At 42.8% G+C, this 23,396-nt stretch overlaps 1 protein-coding gene across 4 annotated transcripts in view; it reads left to right on the plus strand.

The window, feature by feature from the left end:
• Window positions 1–23,396, plus strand: part of SKAP2 (src kinase associated phosphoprotein 2) — a 222,496-nt gene that overhangs the window by 56,784 nt on the left and 142,316 nt on the right. For all 4 annotated transcript variants that reach the window (XM_069088674.1, XM_069088673.1, XM_069088675.1 and 1 more), the window contains one exon: window positions 2,073–2,180. In XM_069088674.1, the coding sequence (XP_068944775.1) occupies window positions 2,073–2,180 (108 nt within the window). The remainder of the gene's footprint in view (window positions 1–2,072; window positions 2,181–23,396) is intronic.

The raw sequence follows: 23,396 nt of genomic DNA on the forward strand, positions 1-23,396 counted from the left end.
ATCTCTATGTTCAAGGGGTGGTCCTCAGAGTGTGGTCTCAGAGATCACCTGAGATTGACTCGAATTGGTAAAGCCTTGTGTAGATGTCAGCTCTTAACAAAAGGACCTTCAGTCCTGTCAACACATACATATCTTTATGGTTTTGCAAAGCACCATGCAATTCTTATTATGCCAAACCTAAATGAATTGTCTTTGGAAAGAGTAGTTACTTTCTTCCTCAGAGAAGGTCAGAGTATATCTGTGTGACCAGAGTATATCTGTATCTCTTATTCGACTTGACTTTCTACTGACCTTGATTTATTGCAGAAATCTTATAGCATTTGGAAGATAAAGATAAGAACATCTTGTGCAAAGGTGATTCCCTTTAAAGGTGCCATGACTTGGCAGGGGGATTGAGAATTGTCTGGCGAGAGGATTCTGAGTTGACGTCTTTCCAAAAGAGAGTTGGGGCCTAGAGCCCCACTAGGATTTGAAGCAGAAGAATTGGGATCAGATGAAATCATGTCTGAAAGTCTCCTGCCAGCCTTAGAGTTCTGTATAAATTGTGTCAGTTACTATTATTAATTACCACTTCTCCAATGACTCTTCCACACAGTGTGGTTCTGTGCTTGAAGTTTATCTTTATCATCATCTTTATGAATTTCTGCATTTGTTAGCATGTTTTAAAGAAGTATGATCCTATTCTTATAACAGTGCTACATAAGGATTATAAACTTGAATGTTTGTCAAGTGCTTGGGGTAGCTGAAAAGAGAGATCCTCAGAAATAAAAACATGAAGAATTATCCTTATTCCTTGAAATTCCACTGGAAGGTGGCCAAGACATCCTTGTGTCTATAGTGGTGTAGCTGGCGAGGGGCTGACTGTGGTCCATTGCTAATGCCTTGGCTAGAGTATGGACCAGGATGATTGATGCCCACCAGAACGGCCACATCCAGAGAATTAAAGATGAACGTTGAAGATTCAGTTACTTTGACCCAGAAGCCTCGAGAGAGAACTTTCCAAATGATAATTATATAGTGCAAATGTGACAGGGCATGAGTAGCGACTGCTGTAGATGGCCCTCCTTGGTCTATGCTTGCCTCGGAGCAGAGGAGGGCAGGGTGGCCCATCCCTTCCTTTGGCAGGATCCAGAGTGATGCTGTAGTTGCCTGGGAGAGCGAGACTTGGGATGAATCCTGCCATGCTTTTGTGTATATTATGTTAGCTCTGTCCTTGGGTCCCAAGCAGCTATGCTATCACATACAGGATTGATCTGATCTGTATGTGTCCCCTCCGAGTCCCGCCTGTGGTGTAGACCAGAGTATAATTATGTTCATTACTGTAGATTTTTACTCAATATGAATTGAAGTCCAAATCTTCAGACATAAAACTGCCAAGATGAACTTGTTTATAAAAGATAATTTTTTGAAGCTTGTGACAGAGACCAAGAATAGAAAACCAAGGGGGAAAATTGGCCAGAAAAAAAAAGTTTTTAAAAATTATTGAAAGCAAAACAAAGGCTGATAGGTATATGTGTTACAAGCTTATTTGAGTTTTATTTTTGTAAGTTGTTAAAAAAACATTTAGCCTGAAGGTTGATGATGCCTGTAATGCAGCTTGGCCCATTTTATTATCCTATATCCTTCTATGCTTTTATAATAACTTGATGTTCAAATTGTTTCAAATTATCTATTTTACCCTGCTATTTTGTTATTATCTGTTATTGAGTTAGGGAAATGGTATCTAGAGCTTGAAAGTTTGGCTGAATCCTTTTCCTGGTTTCTCTGGCATTTTTGTATGCATTTTGTGTGTGCATGTGTGTGTGCAAGTGTGTGTGCGTGTGTGTGTACACAGATTTCATAATTTGGGGTAGAATATCATTTCAGAACAGATATAAACAGGTTATCCTTATTTTTTTGTTGTTGTGGAAAGATCTGAGTTGAGCTGAATGTAAATCACAATAGGGTTGAGCTTTGACTCATTTTGAAAACACAGCTTGCTACATTCCCTAACACAATTTAAGATTCTTTTGTCAGAGCAGCTTTGTTTTAAATCGTCACTTGTAAAAGGCCTTTCTTTAATTCTTTTATAGTTGATGGAGAAGATGGAGAAGAATATGATGATCCTTTCCCAGGGCCTCCAGATACGCTCTCCCCAACATCTGACCGCTGTGAAAAAGACGACGAGGCGCCGTCTGATGGTAGGTGACCATTTCTCACAGATTACCTTTCTTGGGAGCTGCCATGTCTAGGGTGATGTCCTTGTTGGAAAGGGAGGATGTGGGCCTCCGAAGCCAGCTGGGGGTTTGCTTACCTTTCTAAGAACCTTTAAGGAACTGAAGAGCTCTCTCTAGTGGTTCTGGCAGCATACTGACCTCATCCCAATGAAGCAGGAGTTTAAATGAAATACCCCTTTTCTCGGAAATCGTTCTTCGACACATTTGAGAGGACTTAGAACATTTTTGTGAATATCTTTAGTAGCCCATTGTTGGTTAATTTAATATTATCAGATTCTTGCTTAATTTTATTATGCTTCTTAATGGCTTGCTGTATTATTTATTTTATAAATAATGGAACAGTTTTCTTGATTGATATTTTTCCTGCAAACTTCATGCAAAATGGGTTCATAAAATATTAAATTAATTATTCCTACAGTGCCTTCTCACATTGAGACAGGCTTTCATTCAATGCTTCTTCTGTATACATTTTTTTTTCTGAATTTGTTGCTTGAAAAAAAAAGACAAAAGTTGTTTTGATATTTTATATTTAATCAGTGATAGCGGTTAATTATTTGCATATTTCCATGCTATTGCAGACATTATTGAATATCACGAATTATGAAATTTGTTTTTGTTGTAGTGTGTACTTTTTCTTTTGAAAACAGACACGGCTACGTCTTTACCATATAGAATCTGATAAGGGTGATCTATAGCTATAAATTAGGCATGTGTATCGATAAATTAGCCATGCATATTAATTTGTGGCACTGAAAGTTTCATATAGACATAGGCGTGATTTATGTCTTCTGCCATGATATGATGATCAAACTGTGCAGTTCCATCTCTAAGTACAATTGCTGAATGAAAATATGCTTCCCGCAACAGAGCACTCCACATTTTATGTTATCCAGATTATTCCCTTTGGAAGCATAAATTGCTTTTATGAGGTATAAAATTATGTCTATTGCAGAACAGGGATAAGTCAAGTACATGCATAAGTGATAAACATTCTAACCACTGATTCAGAATAACACAATCTTTTTTTATACTCAGAACTTTGCACAATGTGTAGCAATAATAATCATATTCATTTTGTGTTGAGTTCTATGTTTTGGCAAACCTCGAGCTTCTCTTTTTAAGGAAAAGGACATTGTTTTTTTTTGTTTTTGCTTCCCTGTTTTAAAAGATGCTGCTTTCTCTACTGCCACGGCTTTATTATCAAAACAGAGCATTAACTTATATAACCTAGTATTCAAAGGCATCATTTCTAATAGAGAAGGTCTTGCAATTGATGAGATGTTATTTTCAGATAAAAATAGAAATTCTTTTTATTTATCTAGTTCAGTTTTTTGGCTAATAAAATAAAATCTTTTTGCTTTCAAGCAAGCATAATTTCGTCTGAAACTATAAATGTGAATTATTCATAGTCTGTGGAAAAATGCTTTGAATTTTGTAAAGCAGACTTTGAAGATAATTTCAAGACCTTCCTTAAAAAATAAAACAATAAAAAACAAAGAACGTCAGCAATCTAAATATCCGCATGACTGAGAAATAATTCAATGAATTTTGTTAGGAAGACTAAACAGTTATTAAATAATGATCATGCAGTAACAAAACAAATTAACTTCATTCTTCCTTTCTTATAAGTCATCAAACTATAATATTTAGGATGTTTCCAGGGCTGGGTAGGTAGGGAATACATGCATAGTCTCAAAAGGGAAGGCATTAAAATTCGATGCCTGATTCTACATAGCGATGTGACACTTAATGTTATCTTGAAAAATATTTGCCTAATTTTAATGAGTATTTGAGTGAAGGATTAAAATGTTTAGAGCCTGCAAACTTAAGTTTGAGGCTTATTTATTTCACATGTAGTTTAATAACATTGTTTATAGGGTTAATTTTTTTCCTAAGGCTTTATTTTTCTGAATTAAAAAAAAAAACAAAACCAAGAAACCAGCCCCATGGCTCAGACTCCTCATTGCCAGTTATAAAATATCATTTAGTTGTATGCATTCCTCTTTCTGGGTCTTTACTTTTTTATTTGCATTGTATTCCTTGCTGAATCATTTTCCTTCATCATGTGACCTCAGCCTAATGATGTATTAATTACTAAAAAGATAATGCTTTTAACAATCAGTATAACCAAATTAACACAGGTCACCCAAAGGCCTTTTGTCAAATCTGATTGTTGTTTTGTCCTTTTGACTTTTACCTTATGGTAGGCACTCACAAAGTATCTAAACTTTGATGGATTATAAACTCTAAGCATGATATGTATTTTTCATAATGCTAATGTAATTTTCAAGGTACTGAAAAGGTCAAACCTGCACATCTCTGTGTGCATTCTAAGTCTGTCTTTCCCTTTAATATTTCTTTTTCTCTGTTCCTCTGGTTCAAAAGTTCACTCAGTTCCCAAATGGCCACCTAATTTTCCAGTTATTCCCTCAAGCCATATGTGTTTTGGTTTCTTTATGGTTTATTAGGTACTGTAGGAAAGTAGCATAAGTTATATCTTCTAATGAAATTCAAGCACACTTCAGTGATGTTTCGACTTGATTGCTAGTAGCAATTAAATCACAGCAAAGGAGAATAATGCATAATCTCACAAAGTCCAGACACCCCACAGAAGCGGGAAGGGGCCCAAACAACAACAAACCTTCCGGCCGGCCCTGCCAGACAGGCCCTTTGCAGCCGCTTTCTTTATTGGCCGAGGGCCTGATTGATAGCAAAATCATAACTTGCTGCATGCTAACAGGCAGAGTTCACTTGTAGGTTATTGTGAGCTGATAAAGGGTTAGATGGAGTTTTGATTTTCGCATTGGACCTTGGAGCTCGAGATTAATGGAATTTCAATGAGAGGCTAGAGTAGCCACAGCTTTGTCAGAAAAACAGATGGAGATTCTATAGTCATGTCTGCTCATTAATACCAGTTGCTTGAAAGGTGTACTACTTACTTCTCTATACAAAAGAGTTGAGATAATTGATTTTTGAGTGGTGCGTTTAAAAAAAACAACCCCACACCTTATTGATGACTAGGTTTGTTGTAACGTCGGTGGTGACAAATTTGTGCATGGCTTGCGGCAAAAAATAGTGTAACAATTTTTTTTCCTATCTGTATTTGGAAACATTTTTTTTCCTGATGGGAAATAAATTTTAAATTCAACAGTAAAAATGAATAAAATACTTTGTAAGAAAAAGCATTTTTTATTTGTAAGTGATGATAAAAATAATGCCAAATCTTCATTTGGTAAAGACAGTTTAAGAAGGAAATATTTAAGTAATTTGATAGTTCATTTTTATTGTATGTTTTAATTTGAGAATTATTCAAGAAAAATAATCTAGCAGATTGGCTTCTTAAATTTTGATGCCGTTGTGAGCCCAAGTATATTAGAGTATTAATGTGAATTAGGCTAGTTGTCATCAGATAAAATTATATAGAGAATGGAGCTCCATATCCTGTATTAAAGGTACTTTCCCTTTCAAGTATGTTAACACAATTACCATAGGGGTCACTGGGGTAGATGGAGTGGGTAGCACTGGGGAAACTAATGTGTGATGATTTCCCCTTCTTGGATAATTTCCTATTCTTTGGTCATTTTTCACATTTAAAAATTATTTCTCCTTATTGAGAAGTATAAACTTTTTGAAATAATCTAAGATAATAGGAAAAGAACACTTTCAATTCCAGTCATATCGTTCATTTCAAAGTCTTGCTGGTAAGGTGAAGGAATGAAGGCATGAGGGAGAGGACCCCAGCGAGTCCACTCTTCCTGTCCCTGAAAGGTCAAAAGAACCTTTGAGGGCATGTGTTGCAAATCTGATTCAGTCCTAGGTCCTGATCATGCGATTGATAAGAACCTGGAAACCTCTAGGGAGAAGAACTTAGGATGATGGGAAGAAAACCGGAGCCTCAGATAGCTGTGGCTAGTGCCACTACCCTATTTTTCTTAACAAAAAAGGTGATAGAAAAATTGGCTTGTGTTAAGAAATAGGATTTTAGGAATTGAGGAAGCTTAGAGACAGAAGCAGCCAAGATCCTCGGGCTGTTACTGATCATTCCGAGCTTTTTCCCTCTAGTGTACAGACCTGGTGTATGGAAATTTGGATTTAAAACCAGATAAATTGCTGGGTGATTATTCACTCTATAAAAAGGTGTTGTTTTGTTATGTTTTGTTTTTGCTTTACGAAATCACCCCCAGGATTCCTTTAAATAGTGAGTTCTCAGAGTCTACCTAAATTATGCATAGATTTGAAAACATTCCATATATAAGCAACCTTTGAGGAACATATCTGTTTTGTAAAATGAGGTATAGAGCCATCCATTTCTTACAGAAATCAGTCGGCCTACTCTCCACTGGGTTCTGATGGAGTATGAAACAATGTTTTAAAACACAAAGTGACCTCAAATAGGAATCATTTTCCAGACTCACAAATAATCTCCTTCCTTGGTTAGACATCGTCTAGCATCGTGAGATTCTTCTGATAATGGAAGCTCTAATTTTGCATATTTCTCATGTTATTCTGAAGGCTGAGGGTTGGCTTGAAGGTTATACATGCAGCACCTGTTACAGTAAACCTTTTTTAAACCTTCCTTTTTTCTGTTTCAGCCAGTGAATGGATAGGCTTGTGTTTCTCTAGTAGGAGAATTGAATACAGAATGACAGTGCTTATTTAGTAGTCCTGTTATATTGGATTCTTTGGCCAGGGGTTCCTCCAAAATACAAATGACATATTCCTCACCCTCAAAAGCTGAATAGAGTCTCACCAGGGATATGGTACTGCAACATGGGAACTCTAGACAGCCATTATAAAGCCAGAGACAACAAATACAGGAGAATCCTACCAAAAGCAATTACTGAGCACCTGTTGTGTACACCAAATGTTATTCTGAGGAAGACAGTGGCATATCTTGTCTGTGCCCTCATAATGCTTATAATTGAGTTGGAAAGATAGGATTTATTTCAATAAACATTTAATTATTTTCAATACTTTTTTCCTTAAATAAAAGAAACTTAATAGTACAAAGCTACATTGGACAAGTACCAGATGTTTTATATAATGTACACAATTGTTCTAATGATTATTTGTTTACAGTCCTGTAAATTGTTTGTTTTTTCTATGTGTGAATTGACTGACTCGAGGTGAGATTATGAGATCATGTGCTATGGTGCATTGTGGGTTGGGAGCTTGTTCTGGAGTCAGAGATGAGGTGGCATTCCATCCCACCTCTGACGTGTCCTGTCTGGGACCTTGGCAGTCCACTGTCTAAGACTTCTCGGTTGGTAGAAGGAGTTTCCACACTGGGAGTTCTCTTTGATAAAATCACAAGTTTAGACCAGAAGTAAAAAAAAAAGTGTGGTTACACGTGGTGTAATCTTGGTCCTTGGGGGACCTCTTGGTCAAGTTAGTCATAGTCAGGTCTTAAGTCATCAACCAAATGGTTGATGGAAAAGCCTGGGAGAGGAATAGCAAGAACGGTGGTCTAGGAATTAGGAGGCCTGGCTTCTAATCCTGACAAACCATGTGGGTGTGCTAACAGGCCTTGAGCGGTTCTGGCACCGGGCATGTATATATGCCCAGTCAGTCAGCAGCTGTTTATTAAGCACTTGGCATGCTAGGCCCTGTTCTCAATGTCAAGGATACGGAGAAAGGTAAAAATACTGTCCTTGCCCTCAAGGAATTCCCTGTCTGACAGGGGAAACCATATGCAAACAACCATGTAGAAACAGGATAAATTGAGAGTAGTTAACTAACAGAGGGTAGGCCGGAGAAAAGCTTCTGGAAGATGGTTGGACTTTCACTGAGCTTTGAAGGAAGCCAGGGAAGCCAGGAGGTGGAGATGAGGAGGGAGATAGGTCCAGGCATGGGGCACTGCTAGAGGAAGTGCCTGGAGCAGGAGATATCTGGTGCCGCTATCTCTGCTCTAAAACGAAGTGGTTCCTCTAGGTAGTTATGGTTCCATTCTGTGACTAAGGTGGGACCAGATAACTGAGGAATTTGAATGCCAAGATAAATAATTTGGCAGCATTGAGAAGGCATTGTGTGTTCCCAAGCAGGGAAGTAGCGTAACCCATGCTCTTTTAGGGAGACAGATTTGGCGACAGCCTCCAGGATTGATGGGAGGAGAAACCACATGGAGGAGGCTGCTGTGTGTAACCTACGCGTGGTGTGAGATGAGGAGCGGGGGTGGCAGGGGCGATTTGGGGGAAAACATAAATCTGAAGAGGACTCCAAGAGAACATGAAAGGGACCCTCCGAGGCTGAGGCCGGGTGCCTGGGAGAGTCTGCAGGCTGGGGCCAGTGTTTGGAGCTGGCTTGGGCCTCTTGCACTCTAACCTCAGCACCTCCTTCAGGTTCAGAGGTCATCTCTAGGGTGGTGATTCCCATAACTCTGTGTCCATTCCGAGAGTCTCTGGAGCCCCAGGACCACGTCCCCAGCCTACCCATCGGACATTTCAGCAATGGATGTCATTGGATAGGTGCCTCAGACTCAGCCTGGCCCTAAACTGAGCTCATTCTATTTATTTTTATAAATGCTTAGAAATCAATTAAAATATTTAATTTTTCTCTTCCTTCCCCTCTCCCCCAATTCCTCAGAGTTCAGTCACATATGTGCATAACTTTGCAGTCTCCTTGACTCCATGCTCACACCACAAGTGGCTGGTGAGCCACTGGAGCCCATTGTTTCTGTCTGTGCAGCCTTTCTTGCCTAGGTCCCTTCTCTCCACTAGCTCAGCTATTACTCTGTAGGCCAGCATTGACCCTGGCCAGCTCTTGTGCAGGGGACTGTCCTGGGTCCCTCCTGCCACAGGTCTCTCCTCTTCCGGGTCTGGTGTGATTTCCATAAAGCACAGGTCTGTCACTCCGCTTTACTCCTCTACTCCAAAACTCCAGTGACACCTGTTACATTTAGGATCACATATAGATTCCTCTCTGTGGTGTTTAAAGCTCTTCCCAACCTGCCCCTTCCTTCCACTCTCCTTTAAACCCATTATGCCCTTCCACACACTCCATGGTTCAGTCCTGCTGGCCAGCTTGGACCTGGGCCCTCCTCACTTGGAGGCCAGTCCTTTATCCACTGTGCCATGTTGCCTGTACACAGTAGGTGTTTAATAAATATTTGTTGGTTGATTGACTAGGGTTTGGACTGTTGTATGGTTTCAATAATTCCATTAAAAATATTTATCAGGTGCCTCCTCTGTAAGGCATTGTACTTGGCTCTGGTTTGGCGTCTGTGAGTGACTTAGTTGAAGACAACAATGGGCCATGTTTTCCCTTGGACTTAGTCTGTATTCCTATCCCTTAACTTCTCTCCTTTGAGGAACTGGTAAGAGAATGAGCCTCACGATGCTTCCATGAATCCTGTTTTTCACCTGAAGAACTTTTGTGTCCCCATGTGTTGTGTGTATTGTGACTTCAGGGATGGAGTTGTTCTACCGCTGACTCCGAGGGCAGAGGGAGAGATCCCAGTGGTTTGGAGAGGATTTTTCTTGCCTAGGAAGGAGAGGAGAAAGACAGGTCAGTGGTAAAGTCAGAGAGGATTTGGGGTGGTCTCTGAGTCATGGCGCTCCGGGTTGGGGGCTCCAGAAGGAGCTTACAGGTGGGGGGGCCTCAGGACCGACATGCATGAACTTCACCAGCTCTGTTGTCCCATCTTAACGGCCCTCATTCAGTGGGGAAAAGAAGCAGTAGCCCCTGGTGTGAGGACAGGGCTGACTTTGTGGCTTCAGGAAGGAGGGATGCTGGGTAGTCTTTGCACAGAAGCAAAAGTCAAAAATGAGTGAAGGTGGATGGTTAGAATCTGGAGGCCACTGTTGTGATCTGGGGTCCTGCTGTCTGCTACCTCCTGACAAGATGCAGCGAGCCACCATGCCTTATATAACAACATGTGCCAAAGATTATTTTTCTTTGAGGAAGGCACAAGACTTAATGATAGAGAAGAAGGAATTATTCCCATGGGCAAGGTTGAGTGATGTCAAAGACACAGTATGATGAGATGAATTAGAAACTGGTTGATTGGCTGGACCCTATTGGTTCGATATCAGTTTGGCAATAGGTCTCCAGTAGAGTGCCCCAGGCATCTTTCCTTGTCTAGAGTTGTTTAGCATTGTTTTTATCAGAGTTGGATAAAGGCACATATGGTATTCTCATCACATTTGCAGACGACACCAGACTGGGACAGGTAGCTAACACACTGGATGGCAGAGGCAAAATTAAAAAATACCTTGACAGGCTCCAGAGCCCTGGGATACATCTACTGGCTGAACACAGCAGGAAGAAACATAAAGCCTTACACATGGGTTTGGAAAATCACCACAACTAGTACAGGGTTGGGGAGCTGTGGTCAGATAGCCTTCTGAAAACGATCCAGGGGTTTTAGTGGACTGCAAGCGGAATGGGAATTGACCATGGTGTGTGACAGACATTTCTAGAAACTGCAACGCGTGCCCACCCAAGTTAGCAGTCTTGGGCTACACTAATTCCTGGGAATTAGGTGATAGTCTCTCTGGAGACCCCATCTGCATGGTTGTGTACAGTTCTGGGGGTCTTGGGTTAAGAACATCGATAAGCTGCAGTGTCTAGGAGATGGCAGCTGGGATGGCCAAAGGCCTCGAATCCATGTTGTATGTGCATTGGTCAGGGGAATTGGGAATGTTGAGCCTGAAAAAAGAAGACTCAGAAGCAAGGGTCTGGTTGGAGAACTGTCTTCAGGCAGACACTTGTTCTGTCTAGCCCCAGAACAGCTCCCCTGAGCAGAGGGAGAAGGTGCACAGAGGTCAGACTAGGCCCAGAGCTTCTGGGCCATGTGAGCTTGTCCTGAGGGATGGGCTGCCTCAGGCACTCACTGAGGGATGGACTGAGTGCTTGCAAGAGGCCCCCTCTGATTTCACATGTACTACTCTTCTCCCTTTCTGGATTTTTCTGTGGAATGTTCTTTGATTATTTAAGGGGAAATTCTAGTTGATTGAATTTGGAACAAGAATGTGCTTAACCTTTTTACTAATACAATATGTAATTGTCTGAACCAAGCTTAAAAAAATCCACATGACCCTTTTGGGAATTTGTTCTAGATGGGATTTGTGTACAGGTTAAATCCCATTACATTGAACTCCATGGGGCTAACCATAGTCTCTAGTTTTATTGAATGAAGCTTGAAGTAAGTGCTTCTCTCCAGGGGGCTAGACCATTCCCATTATTTTCTCTTGCCTGTGGAGTGCATAGATAACACATGGCCAAGGGGTGGTGATAACCCCGGGAAACTGGGCCCAGTGCCTCAGTGGCTGCCGAGACCAGGGCACCAGATGGGAGTTTTCCCCTTTGCTTCCCATGTGCCAGTGTGCCCGGACCCTCATGCTGGCCGTGCCCTTGAGCTGACGTGGCTCCATCCTATTCCTCTCTTACTCACTTTTCTGCCATCTCACCACCAACACTCTGCCTGGTGGGAGTGGATCTCCTCAAGGACCACATATGGTTCGGTGCTAAGAGGTGGCCAGAATTAGGGAAAGGGCACAAACAGGATATAAGGTGCTCGTGGGTGTTTGTTGGGGGTGGGGAAGGCAGAGGAATTTTTAGCTGGGACCTCTGGGGGTCCAAATAAGGCAGGGGCCCCCCCAACCCGGGGGGGGGGGGCCCAGGTATGGGAACTCTCTCTATGTTCTGGGCTTTCTTAGTACCTTCCCTCTGAGGCTTTTGAGAAGTCTCAGAAGCCCCCAGCAGTGCCTACCTCACACTTCTCAGGTGGGAGGTTCCTGGCAGAAAGGAGACCAAACCTGGGTATGCTGTTTCCCCTCTTTGGGGGCCAGCTCTTGCTAGGACTTGACATGCCTGTGAGTGGACCCTCTCTGACTGCCTTTCTCCATCCCCCTGGGCAAAGACCTTGGGGGTCTCATTGAATGAAGACAAGGGGAAGGGGTCCGATGAAGGAGGCAGTGAGAATGTCTCATGGAGTCATGGACTTCAGGCCTTTGAGATTGTCTGGTTCAGCCCTCTCATTTTAGCACCAAGAGGCTAATCCACTTGCTCAGAGTGGCCTTGTTGGTCCACCTGTGAGCTGTAGCCAGAGTCCCAGGCCCCTCCTTGCCTGTTCTGTGCTCCTTATGGGGCATGGGGTCCCACGACCCTTGCTGCTCTGGCTGCCCAGGGGCCATTTCTTTGATGTCTGGGCTACCTGGCTGAGCTTTCCAGTAGCAAATGATTGTCTCAGAGATTAAGCCATGTGTGTCTAAGTGCTTTTTATGCACATTAACTTAATGAGTTCAATTCTCCCCATCCTATTGGCAAAGGCTCATTCCCGAGGCAAGAGGAAAAGGTTTCTTTGCTCCACTTCTCCCTCCTGCCCTTTTCACCTGGGCTTATGACTAGTGAAAGGGAGAAGAAGTTAGCCACCCTTGAAGCGGGGCTCTCAGGGGCACCTCTGTTTGTGTGGCAGGTGGCAATGAGGGGACAGGTGGGACTGAAGAGGCCCAGCTCTGGAAGGAATCCTTCCCTGGGATATTGGATATTTGGCAGAATTATTCCCTGGCTCTGCCTCTGGGCAGATGTGCTTAAAACTCTAGAAGGGCCAGGTGCAGCAATTGGTGCCATAACTTGCTCGTTCCTTTGAGGCATTCTTAAATTCTGGGCCTTCTAGGGTTTTAGGGGAAGGCTCTGGATTTGAGGGGACTAGGGGTAGTGATCCGCTCTGCATACACACACACACACACACAATTAGTGCAGCAGTGGAGAGAAGGCAGAGGCGCAAGGCAGGGCGGTGTGGGACAGGAGGGAAAACAAATCTTCCAAATTTCTCATTAAATAGACGGGCACCAAACTTTGTCTCAGTATGACTGTGCACTGACTGTGTGAAGGCCAGAAGTGACTCCTGTAGCGCAGAGTGGGGTGTCTGCCTTGAATGGAACTACTCTTCCCTTCCAACCGTGCTCTTTCCCAAAATACCGACTCCTTTTATTCTAAGGAACTGGGAGATTAATATGTTAATTAAAACAAGAGTATCACAGGCCTGATTTAATATCACTGCTGCATTGTGTATATTTTTACAATTGCTGTGCATCTGGCAAAAAAGGTAATTTCCTCACATTCTCAACTCAATAGAAATCTTGTCATTTCACCATCTTTAAATTATGTCTGAGTTCGAGTGTGAATGAGTGTGTGTGTATGTGTGTATGTGTGTATGTGTGTGTGCAAACACATACATATGTCCCTGCTGTCAGTTGGGGATGGGATTTCACTGTGTATCTCTCATAGTGAAGCTCTTTGTATTCCTGACAGTCTATCCAGATGGTAGGTTTTTTTCTGGTATGTATATGTTTATAGTCCTAGGGACAAGGATCCGGTCTGGACATGTGTGTGCGTGTGCGGGTGCGTGTGTGTGTGTGTGTGTGTGTGTGTGATTTCACTTGAAGAAGGTCCTCCCAGATGAAGAGATGCCCTCCACTAGTACAGATAGGAGCTACTTGCTCCGTATTTTACTGATGATGAGAGTTCCCTCTGATGCTCAGAAGCTCAGTCTGCGTCAGACACAGGCCTCACACCCAGACATCCCGACTCTGAGGCCCTCCATTTGTTTATCAAAGGACACTTCATTTTATGATCCTCTCATTTTACAGTATAGAATAGATGACAAACTTTAGCATTTAAAAGCTAGGGCTTGGATTGCCGAGAGAACGGTGAGTCTCAGGAGGTAATAGTTCAGTGGGTCTTTCAGGTGAACCGCCCTTTTGTACACATGGCGTGAGAGCACTCAGAGTGAGATCCCCCCAGCCTTGGTTTGGACAAAGTTATTCATTCTCCGTAGAAAAGGTATCTCTTTCTTTGACCCTTTGCTTTTTCTGTGTGTATCCCTGCGCTTAATACGGTGCTTGGCACGTAGATAGCAGCTTAGTAAGACTTCTTCATTCATTCCTCTGAGCCACTGTTGAAGCAGGAATTGTGAAGATCTGGGCTTGGGGGACGTGAGGACTGACAACTTCCTCTTAGCATCTCTGGTAAATTCAAGAAAAGCTGGGTAGATCCTGTCACATGCCCAAGATTTGGGGGAGCAGATGTTAGAGGGCCCAGAGAAGGAAGAGGTGCTGTGGATTTGAATTCTACAGGGTTAGCCCAGGAGGGAAGTGACGTTCTAGGAGGAAGTGCTGAAGATGCAGCAAAGCACAAATGTATGAAGAGGCAGAGGGGACTGAATGGCCCCATGGGACTCACAATATGCATAGCCGTGTATACACGCATGTGCACACACACTCACACACGTGTATATACAAACATGCACACGTGTGTATGTATCTTTATCTGTATATGATGGGTGTGAAGGCAGGCTGCAGAGAATGGATCTAAAAGTGTACCGTGGTTCTGAAGAATGTTGGGACAAACTGAGGTTGGCCCAGATTACTAAGCACAGGAGGAAAGGCTCTTTTTTAATTAATCTGTGGCTTTTCTTGTCCTTTTTGATCTTTCTGTGCCTTTGGACCCTTTGCCACATTCCCCTGTTAGTTGCTCTCCTCCCTTAATGGCCCATCGCCATCTCTGCCCTGGCGCCACTCTCGTTTGCTCTCTTCCCATCTGCCCCATCAAAAGCTCCCGCAGGGTCAGTTATTACCTCTGCCCAGACAGCGGATGCCAGGCCATCTTGTCCCTTCTGCCACCGCCACCTGTAGCTGTCTATCCCTTTCCACTAGGTTATGACGGGACTGTTGTACCTGCCCCCTGGTTGGTCTTCCTGTATCCCATCTTCTCACCTCTTGAAGCATCCTCTGAAATGATCTTCCTAAAACACAGGCCTGGTCACAGACTCAGCGACTCAGCTTGCCTTTTGTAAGGATTTGCTGTGTGCCAGGCTTTGAAGAGAAAATGACAAAAGAAAGCTGTCCCTGCCCTCAAGAAGGCCCAGTGAGACAGTATGTGCTCACAGCAGTGTGTATAGAAAGATACAGATTAGAGAAGACATATTGGTGGGGCGGGCGGCAGGGGGGTTAGGTACCAATACCTGGGAGATTCATGAAGAAACAAAGGTGATGCTTGAGGGCAGTTGGGAGGGGACCCAGGGGTTGATTGAGTTGATGCTTGAGGGCCAGTAGATCAAAAAAGCTTACACACAGGAGACCAAGGACCGTGTATGACAAAGAGGAAGGTCAGTTTGACTGGATTGTAATATGTGTGAAGGGGAATAAAGTGCAAGGAGAGGGAGGAGGTGGGCTGGGGTCAAGTAATAAAGGTTCAGATGGCAAGCAGAGGGTTTACGTTTGTCCTTAGTGGTCCTCAGGATCCACTGAAGTTTACTGAGCAGGGGAGACTAGGCTGGCACTTTAGGTAGACCACCCTGATAGAATTGTCCAGTAGTCAGTTTATAATGGGAGCTGGGCTCTCAGGAGAGAGACTAGAGCTGGGAGTCCTCAAAAGTAGAAATGCTAAGACCTATGGGAGCTGACCAGAGAAGGGCCCAGAGCTGAAGTTAGGGGTTTCTCTGTAGGCCTGCTACAAAGGCTATCCACCAGCTGAGGTGGCCCAGGAGCCATCAGGGTTCTCCTCATTTCCCTGTCCAGGGAGGGCTTCTTGGACAAGTGACTGGAGGCAGGCTTCAGGGGTTGATGTGTGGGGCTGACACCTGTGAGTGAATGAGGGGACAGAGGTGTGGCCGCCTGCAGATGCCCTGCGCCAAGTGCCCAGGCTGACCATCATGGTCAGAGGACACGCTGCTGCTTCTTTAGGTCATTCATCCCGTGACTGGAGGAGGAACAGAAGGTGACATTTCAGAGTTACTGGCTCTACTGAGAGTTCTGCTTGAAGACGGAAGACTTGGCTCACCAGAGGCCGAGGCCAGTAGGGGAGGGAGCCTGCAGAGTGGATTCATTTTTGCGTTCTTTGCATTTAATTTTGATGATGTGATGAAGAACACACATAATGAAAGTGACTTTAGAGGTCTGTATTCCCGTCCTCTCAACGACTTCCGTGGGGGACAGAGCCAGTTAGCTGCGGAATGAGGTCTCCTGACTCCCCTGGGTTGAAGGGTGCTGCTGTTGACTGAGGCTCTTGGGCTGTCTCCATCTGTGCAGGCAGAAACAACAAGAACCTGTTGACATTGGATAGAGGAGGGGGTGAGAGAGTGAGGAGGCGAGAATGACTGCCACGGGGCCTGGAAGGAGGGGATGCCTTTGACAGTAACAGGTCCCTGGATCTGAGTTCAATGCTTCCTTAGCTGCATCACTCAGGCCCCCCACTGAAGATTCCTGAACAGAGGAGGGGTGGGGCTGTGTGTGTGTGTGTGTGTGTGTGTGTGTGTGTGTGTCCCTGGAAATCGTTTGGCAGGGGCTTGGAGGGGAGAATGGGTGCTGCTGAAGTCCTGTAGGTGGGTATAAGTGAGGACAGGTACAAAGGTGTGGACAGCAGGGCTGCAGAGGGAGGGGATGGGTGCCAGGATGATGCCAAGGCAGAATCGGGCAAAGCCAAGAACCAGCCCTGAGGCTGGAGGAGAGGGCAGAGCCGCCCCTCGTTCAGGCCGTTGTTGATACCCCGCTACAGCTGGCCACCACCTGCTTTGTGCTACCTGTTGGATTATTTGTAATCCTGATTCTTCTGAGCTGATGGTGCTCCCAAGAAAGTGTCCCACATGAGCACAGCACCACACAGGGGGATCCAGGGCAAAGGTGAGATGGTCGTGCCCTTGTGGACTTTAGAGTTGACATGGACAATTCAGGACAGTCTGTCAGCTGTGCTCCAGGCCAAGTGAGTGAGGGCCCCTGCCTCAGTGGACCCAGAGCTGCAAGGGCCCTAGGGCTTTCTAGTACAGTTTGCCACGACTTCCTCTCCATCTGTGCTTCCTGTCCAAGATAGTCATGTGGATGGGCTGCCCATCCGAGCCTGGGGTCCAGGGGACTCAGGAGGCGTTGCCAGGGAGGCAGCTGGACCCCATGATACAATTAGTTTTGCGTCTGTGTCCAAGATCTAGGCAGCTCACACTAGAGGGTTATGGCAGCACCATGGAGGCCCAAAGTCTTGGTTCTGTCCCTGTGGCCCAGTTAGTTGCCTCTGGGCCGTCAGGCACTAGACTCAACATGTACCAAGGCAGGCAGGGTCCCCTTTAGAGAGCAGAATTGGGAATTTTCCAGATGGCGATAGAAAATCTCAGTGTTGCAAATACTGTGATTGATTGATTATTAATTGGTTGTTAATATTGTAAGTTATTGTGATATCATGCCAGGAAGCAAAATTAGGAAATTTGTAACTGACTGGTTTTATGTTATTCGAATCATTTAGAGAATTTTGGAAACCAGTATCTGTGAAATACATTAAGCCACCAGGTGACCAGAACATTGGCAGGCTGATCTGATACCCTGTAGTAAGGGAAATTTTCTCTAGAGCTTTTAAAATGTACTTGAACCAGTCACCCAGCTTCTCTTGGACTCTTGGACCCACATGATGGCAGATTTAGAACTGCTAATGATTCAGAAATCATTAAATCCAGGGGCTCTTTACCCTTTTTTTGGTGTCATGGGCCCCTTTATGAGTCAGTCTAATGAAGCCTATAGACCCCCTCTTAGAACAATGTTTTGAAATGCATAAAAGGAAACCAGTTATGGCAAAATACAACTGTTAAAAAAAAGTTCACATTCCCTAGGTTAAGAAGCTCTGATCTAATCTAGCAAATAGAATTATAGGGGAGGAAACTGAGTAGTCAGAGTGTCTTGACCAATGTCATGTAAGCTGTGAGTGTCCGAGGTAGGATGTGGATTTGGGTTCTGGGCTCCAGATCATTCCTTTTCATCATGGTACCCCCAAGGCCGTCTTCCTCCAGCCTCTTCCTGACTCTTCTAGTACATGCCAGACACGGCCTTGTCTCATGAAGGGGAGCCCACTGCACCCTGAGACAGCTTATTTCACTTGGGGATAGCCGTAATTGTCAGCAAGGGTTACACAGCCTTTTCCAACACAAAAGTGTCTTTCTGTAAGTTTGTTCCTAGTTCTCTCCCATGGAGCCAATATAGTGTCTAGTTTGTACGTGATGGGCTTTTCACATAATCATGGACCTCTGCCCCTCCAGGTCTTCTCCAGGCTACTCCTTCCTTGCTGTTTGAGCTGATCTTGTGGGATGGGGCTGGCCGTCTAGCCTCTCCTCTTTGGGGTGTGTGTTACCTGGCTTAAAGAAGGTGCCTAGCGCAGCAGACAGTTGGCCAGTGATGGTTGATGGGCCTGGCCAGGGCAGGGGACAGTCCATATTGCCACCTTACTTCTTCTGTACCTTCAGATACAACTTCAGATCATTCTTTGCCAGTGGGGTTACCATGTCCACTGAGGCTGAGCTTGTCACCCACCCAAAGTCCCAGGCCCTCATCATACACATTGAATTCCCAATTCTGTTGTGCTTGAAGTTTTACAAAGCACCTTAGATTCATGATCTCATGTGGGCCTCACAGCAGCCCAGAGAGGAGGGAGTGAAGTATGCAGGTGATGGTGTTGCAAGTGTGTTTTAAAGGAAGAGTGGACTTGAGGAGGAGGTAAGAAGAGGGGGTGCATCCCAGGTATGGGAGATGGTCTGAACAAAGGCAGGGGGATGGTGTCCTGTGAGTGAGCAGCAAGAGGCTGTTTGGTAGAATGACAGAGGGCAGCTAGAAGAGTCTGGAAAGGTGGGGCGGAACCATGCTGTGTAGGGCTTTGAAAGCTCAGTAGAGGAGTTCATAATTTATTCTAGAGGCTAGTGGTCTTCTAGAGTGACTGTGTACATCAAGTACAGGCAAGAATTGCATTTTCAGACTTGCTTTACATGGCCATCGCATTGATGTTCCTTGCTTGACTCTGCCTGCCTGTTTTGAGGAAATATTTTTCTTGGGTGGAGTAAGGGCGTGAATTAGTGGGTAATGATAGAAATGGAAAAAATACCTCAATAGCACATTATAGATGCACAGGAAAAGAAAACCAGCAAGAAGTGTAGTAGTGGACATAAAGGGGGATTTTATTATTAACTTGTTAAATGTACTATGTACTCTTAAAACCATATGAAACATGTTCACGGGTTTGTTTGTTTTTTAAATAGGATCCTGTTGCTTGTTCTTTGTGTCTTGTGAGGTTTATATTTGTTGGTAATTATTAAGTTCTCAGTGAAAAAGAAAATGTAAAATGAGTCCCACAAGTTGCAGCAAACAAATTCATTCTTCTCTGTTTAGCTTCATGATGAATGTCTTTGAACTTTGCTTTATGGGGCCTTGGGTGATGGACATAGTCTATCTGTGGGTTGGCCTGAAAACCTTTCCTGCTTGGTAGGTAAGGCAGAACCTGGGCAGCGCCAGCAGAATTTTGGAGAACCCAGGGTCTCCTCCATTAAAGGAAGATATCCTCGTAGGCATCAGTAGACACTGCAATTAGAAACACAAATACTCACATCCGAATTTTGTTGTATAGATGTGGATTTTCATATGTTAGGTTTTCTTAAAATGAAATCAATCTGTACTTTGATGTGTGATATTTTTATAGTAAAATCATATTAAAGTTGTTTATTCTCTTGATGTTATGTATTTGAAATTTTGACAGCAACATCTGCTCATTAGCAGTCCTTCCCTGTCAAAGGCAAAATGTCTTAGGATTATTGTTGGCAGATTTCTTTACAGGTGTGAAATTTAGATTAGAAATATAATATAGTGACCCTTATTGTGCTAAAGCAAATATTTTTCCTGATCTACATTTCAACTTTCAAAATCATACCTTTTAAAAATTTCCCTCTATGCCTTTGGGATGCAGAGCTCCATCCCTTCCTTGTTGACATCGTTTTTCTCTCTATCTCTTTTTTCTCCCTACTTTCTCATTATTTTCATCTTCCCTTTCTTTTATCTTGCCATTTCTATCTAGTTTTCATCTATTATTAAAAAGCCATTAGGTAGCCATTACACTTCATATTTTTATGGATCTATTTGCATATGGGAACCTAGGTGGTCGGTGTCCGGCAACCCGGACACTTATGTGAACTAGCTGGTAGAAAGAAAATCATTGTTGTCTGTTTATTTCAGGAAGTGAAGGCTTAACAGCTGTTTATCCCAAAATGATGATGGAAAAAATGTGTCCTAGGAAGCCAGAATGGCCATGGGTAGCCTAAATTCCCTCTCCATTTTCCAGCAAAGCTGTTAAGGGATCCTTGTTAAAATTGAGCTCTGTATGGGAAATGGTCTAGCAGTGCTCTGGGGGACATGCATGATTCCAGAGCAGAGGCGGCCATCAATCAGTGCAGGTGTCCAGGCACCGGCCAGGGACTGAGCGCGTACCCAGAGACTCCTAGGAGCAAGCCGCACCCTGATCCTCTGACACGAGCCAGGAAATCCATCAGAGTAGATTTCAGTGGACATTGATCAAATTTGTGTGGAGGTGATTGGACTCATCTTTCAACAGGGGCCTTTCTGGGCTTCCAGATCTTAGGGAATCAGGGTTGTGGGGCCAGAAAAGAGCTCAGAGTCTATGCCCCCTCCCTCCCCCACAGCCCCTTTCTTTTACAGACGAGGGAGCCAGCTTTCTATTAAAAAAGCTGCTGTTATCTCTCTTGCTTTTATTTGCTTAAATAAACTGGCCAGAAAACTTGATTTCTTAACCAGATAAATTTACTAATGAAACGGATTGATTTTGTGGCTAGTAAAAATAGGTAAACTCAATCCAAAATGTTATTGTTCACCAACAATGAATTGTGCTAGTCAGCACCATTTTTATTTCAAAATTTCCTTTTTTCAGCTATTTTACAGGTAGGTACCAAGTTTTTTTTTAATATTATGATGGAAACTTTAGCTCTTTTGACCTACATATCTCAAAATGCCCAGAAATAATAATACAGTATGGAAGATTAGTAATAGGAAGCCCAAATCTCAGCATACATTTTTCCAGTTATTGCTCAATAAATGACACCCCTGTTTTTGAATGGTCCGGCAAGAACTGATCATGAATTTCTTACAGTTGCATATATTAACTATGTATTTTTCATTCTTTTCCACTATTTAATTTTAACTGAATATTTCGTGGACTGGGTTTCAGTAGTTCCATGAACATCATAGGTGATTAATTAATGTTGAATTGAATTACAGGATGGAAGTGGGAAAAGTATTACAAATTGGGGAAAATGTAGTTCATTTGGGCCTTCACATGTTTTCAAATGCACATTAAAATGCATGAGATGTCGTTTTCTCTCCAACATACTAACATACAAGAAAATGCAAATTATTCTTTAGGTCATGAAATAGTCCTTGGGAATCATCTTTTCACCATGAATTTAAATCCACTGAAGGATTAATTTTTTGAAAAACATGCAGAAGGTTGAGAACACAGTCACCAAATGCAAAGCAAAGGGGAAAAAAAAGTCTCGGAATTTTCAAAGTGGCGCTACAATACAAAACCTTGGGCGCCGAGGACTTGTGGCGCATGGCCAGTTGCAGCGCTCTATCCCTCAACTTCTGCTCTGGTCTCTTTCTTGTGACAAAAAATCAGCCCAAATGTTTATTTGAAACCCGTTCTCTCTGGTTCTTATTTATCATATTCTTTGTTTCCTCTTTTCCTTCCTTCTAGCATGTTGGAACCATTTGAACCATGAATATCCACTTGTATGGTATTTAGGACCTGTTATTAAAATATCATGGGAAGGATGTAGCAAGTTGGTGATAATTGATTTATCCCCATCCTACTGAACCTCCCGCTTTTCTTCCACTTTGTCCTCCCTTGGGCAATAATCACAGGGTCGAGCTGCCAATCTGGAGACTTAATTTTTTCCAGTAGTGCCATCTGGCTCCTTGGCACCAGAAGTTAAATTGGTTCTTTGTGGTTTAGACTGAATTTGTTATATTGTTAGACAGTTGATAGGGTGTCTCTTGCTGCCAGATCCTAATTTTCTTTTAACTGATTATTGATTTTTATTTAGAGATTTATGAATTTTTGTCTATTCTCAGATTATGGCCGAATTTTAACGGGAGAAAGCTGGAATAAGCAGCATGTATTTGGTTCCGCTTTCTTCAGTCTCACAGCCCGATTCCTTTTTAACGCTTCGTAGCTTTTTCTTTTAGGAGAGATGAACCTCATGTCAATTATAGACATTGTTCTATCCTACTTATTTTCTTTTAAATGTGTGTGTGTGCGCGCGTGTGCCTTTCCTCATTTTTGTGCTTTTAAAATTCTGATGAATACATCTATGGATTTCTGAATATCCACAGTGGGGTAATGACTGCTTTCATACTTCCTTTACACCAAGAAGGAAACTTATCCTACTTTGGCCATCAAGTGACATAGATAAACATCCAGCAACACACAGCAGCAATCTGTCGGGGCTTTTTTTTTTTTTAAGAGGGACATTCCTGGGCTTGTTTTGTCTTTCATTTTGCAATCTAGTCATATTTGGTGGAATCCATAAACAATTTAAAAGATTTGTGGATGGTGTATTTGATGGGGCCTCATCTCTGAAATCACCAGGAACTGTCATCTACGAGTTAAAAGAGCTCCCTTTGTATATTGTATGGTAATTGAAAAGTCTTTTTATTGATTGCAGATAGAGATTGGAAAAATCATAAGTGAATTCAAAGATCATTTTACTCCCCCCAAAAAGTCCCAAATGTAATTTCAGCATTTGTAATTCCCCCCCCAACAAGTTTCTTTAGTTCAGATAAGTATTCATTTGATTTCATTTGATCATTTAAGCTGTAGCATGCTTTTATTGCCTCTTCATTGCCTAATTGAATAGAAATTAATAGTTATTTAATGCATCATAATAATCTTCCATTAGGTATCTGTACCAAGTTTTCAGAGTAACTTATCCATGTGAAAGTGTATTTTCCCAGAGTCCAAGCTTCTAATTAGGTGAAATATATAATGCATAATTCTTCTTGGAGTAATTGTCTCTTACCAATATATTAGAAATATTTATTTTGAATCATTTTTATTACTGGTTTGTGAGTTAGGAATGTTTTCTAATAACTAAATGATTTTAATTAGCTGTAAAAATACCATATCAACAGTGTTCTCTATATAGCAACTAAAAATGTCTTATGTTAAAATTTTAGAATGATCTTAGTATAGTTGAACAGAAAAGCCTTGGGTGTGATTCTGTTCCATTATTCAGGAGTTCAAGGCTTTTTTTTGTGTGTGGTTTGGTTTAAAGTATAGATGGCAAAAGAAGCAATAAATGCCACCCTGTTAGGAGAGCTAGATCAGATGTCAATGCAATGATTCATATGCCAACTGGAAGAGTTAACA

The sequence above is a fragment of the Petaurus breviceps genome, unplaced genomic scaffold, assembly GCF_028583685.1.
Source record: "Petaurus breviceps papuanus isolate PSGF00001 unplaced genomic scaffold, PetGlider_PUasm1.0 185, whole genome shotgun sequence".
Taxonomy (NCBI): Eukaryota; Metazoa; Chordata; class Mammalia; order Diprotodontia; family Petauridae; genus Petaurus; species Petaurus breviceps.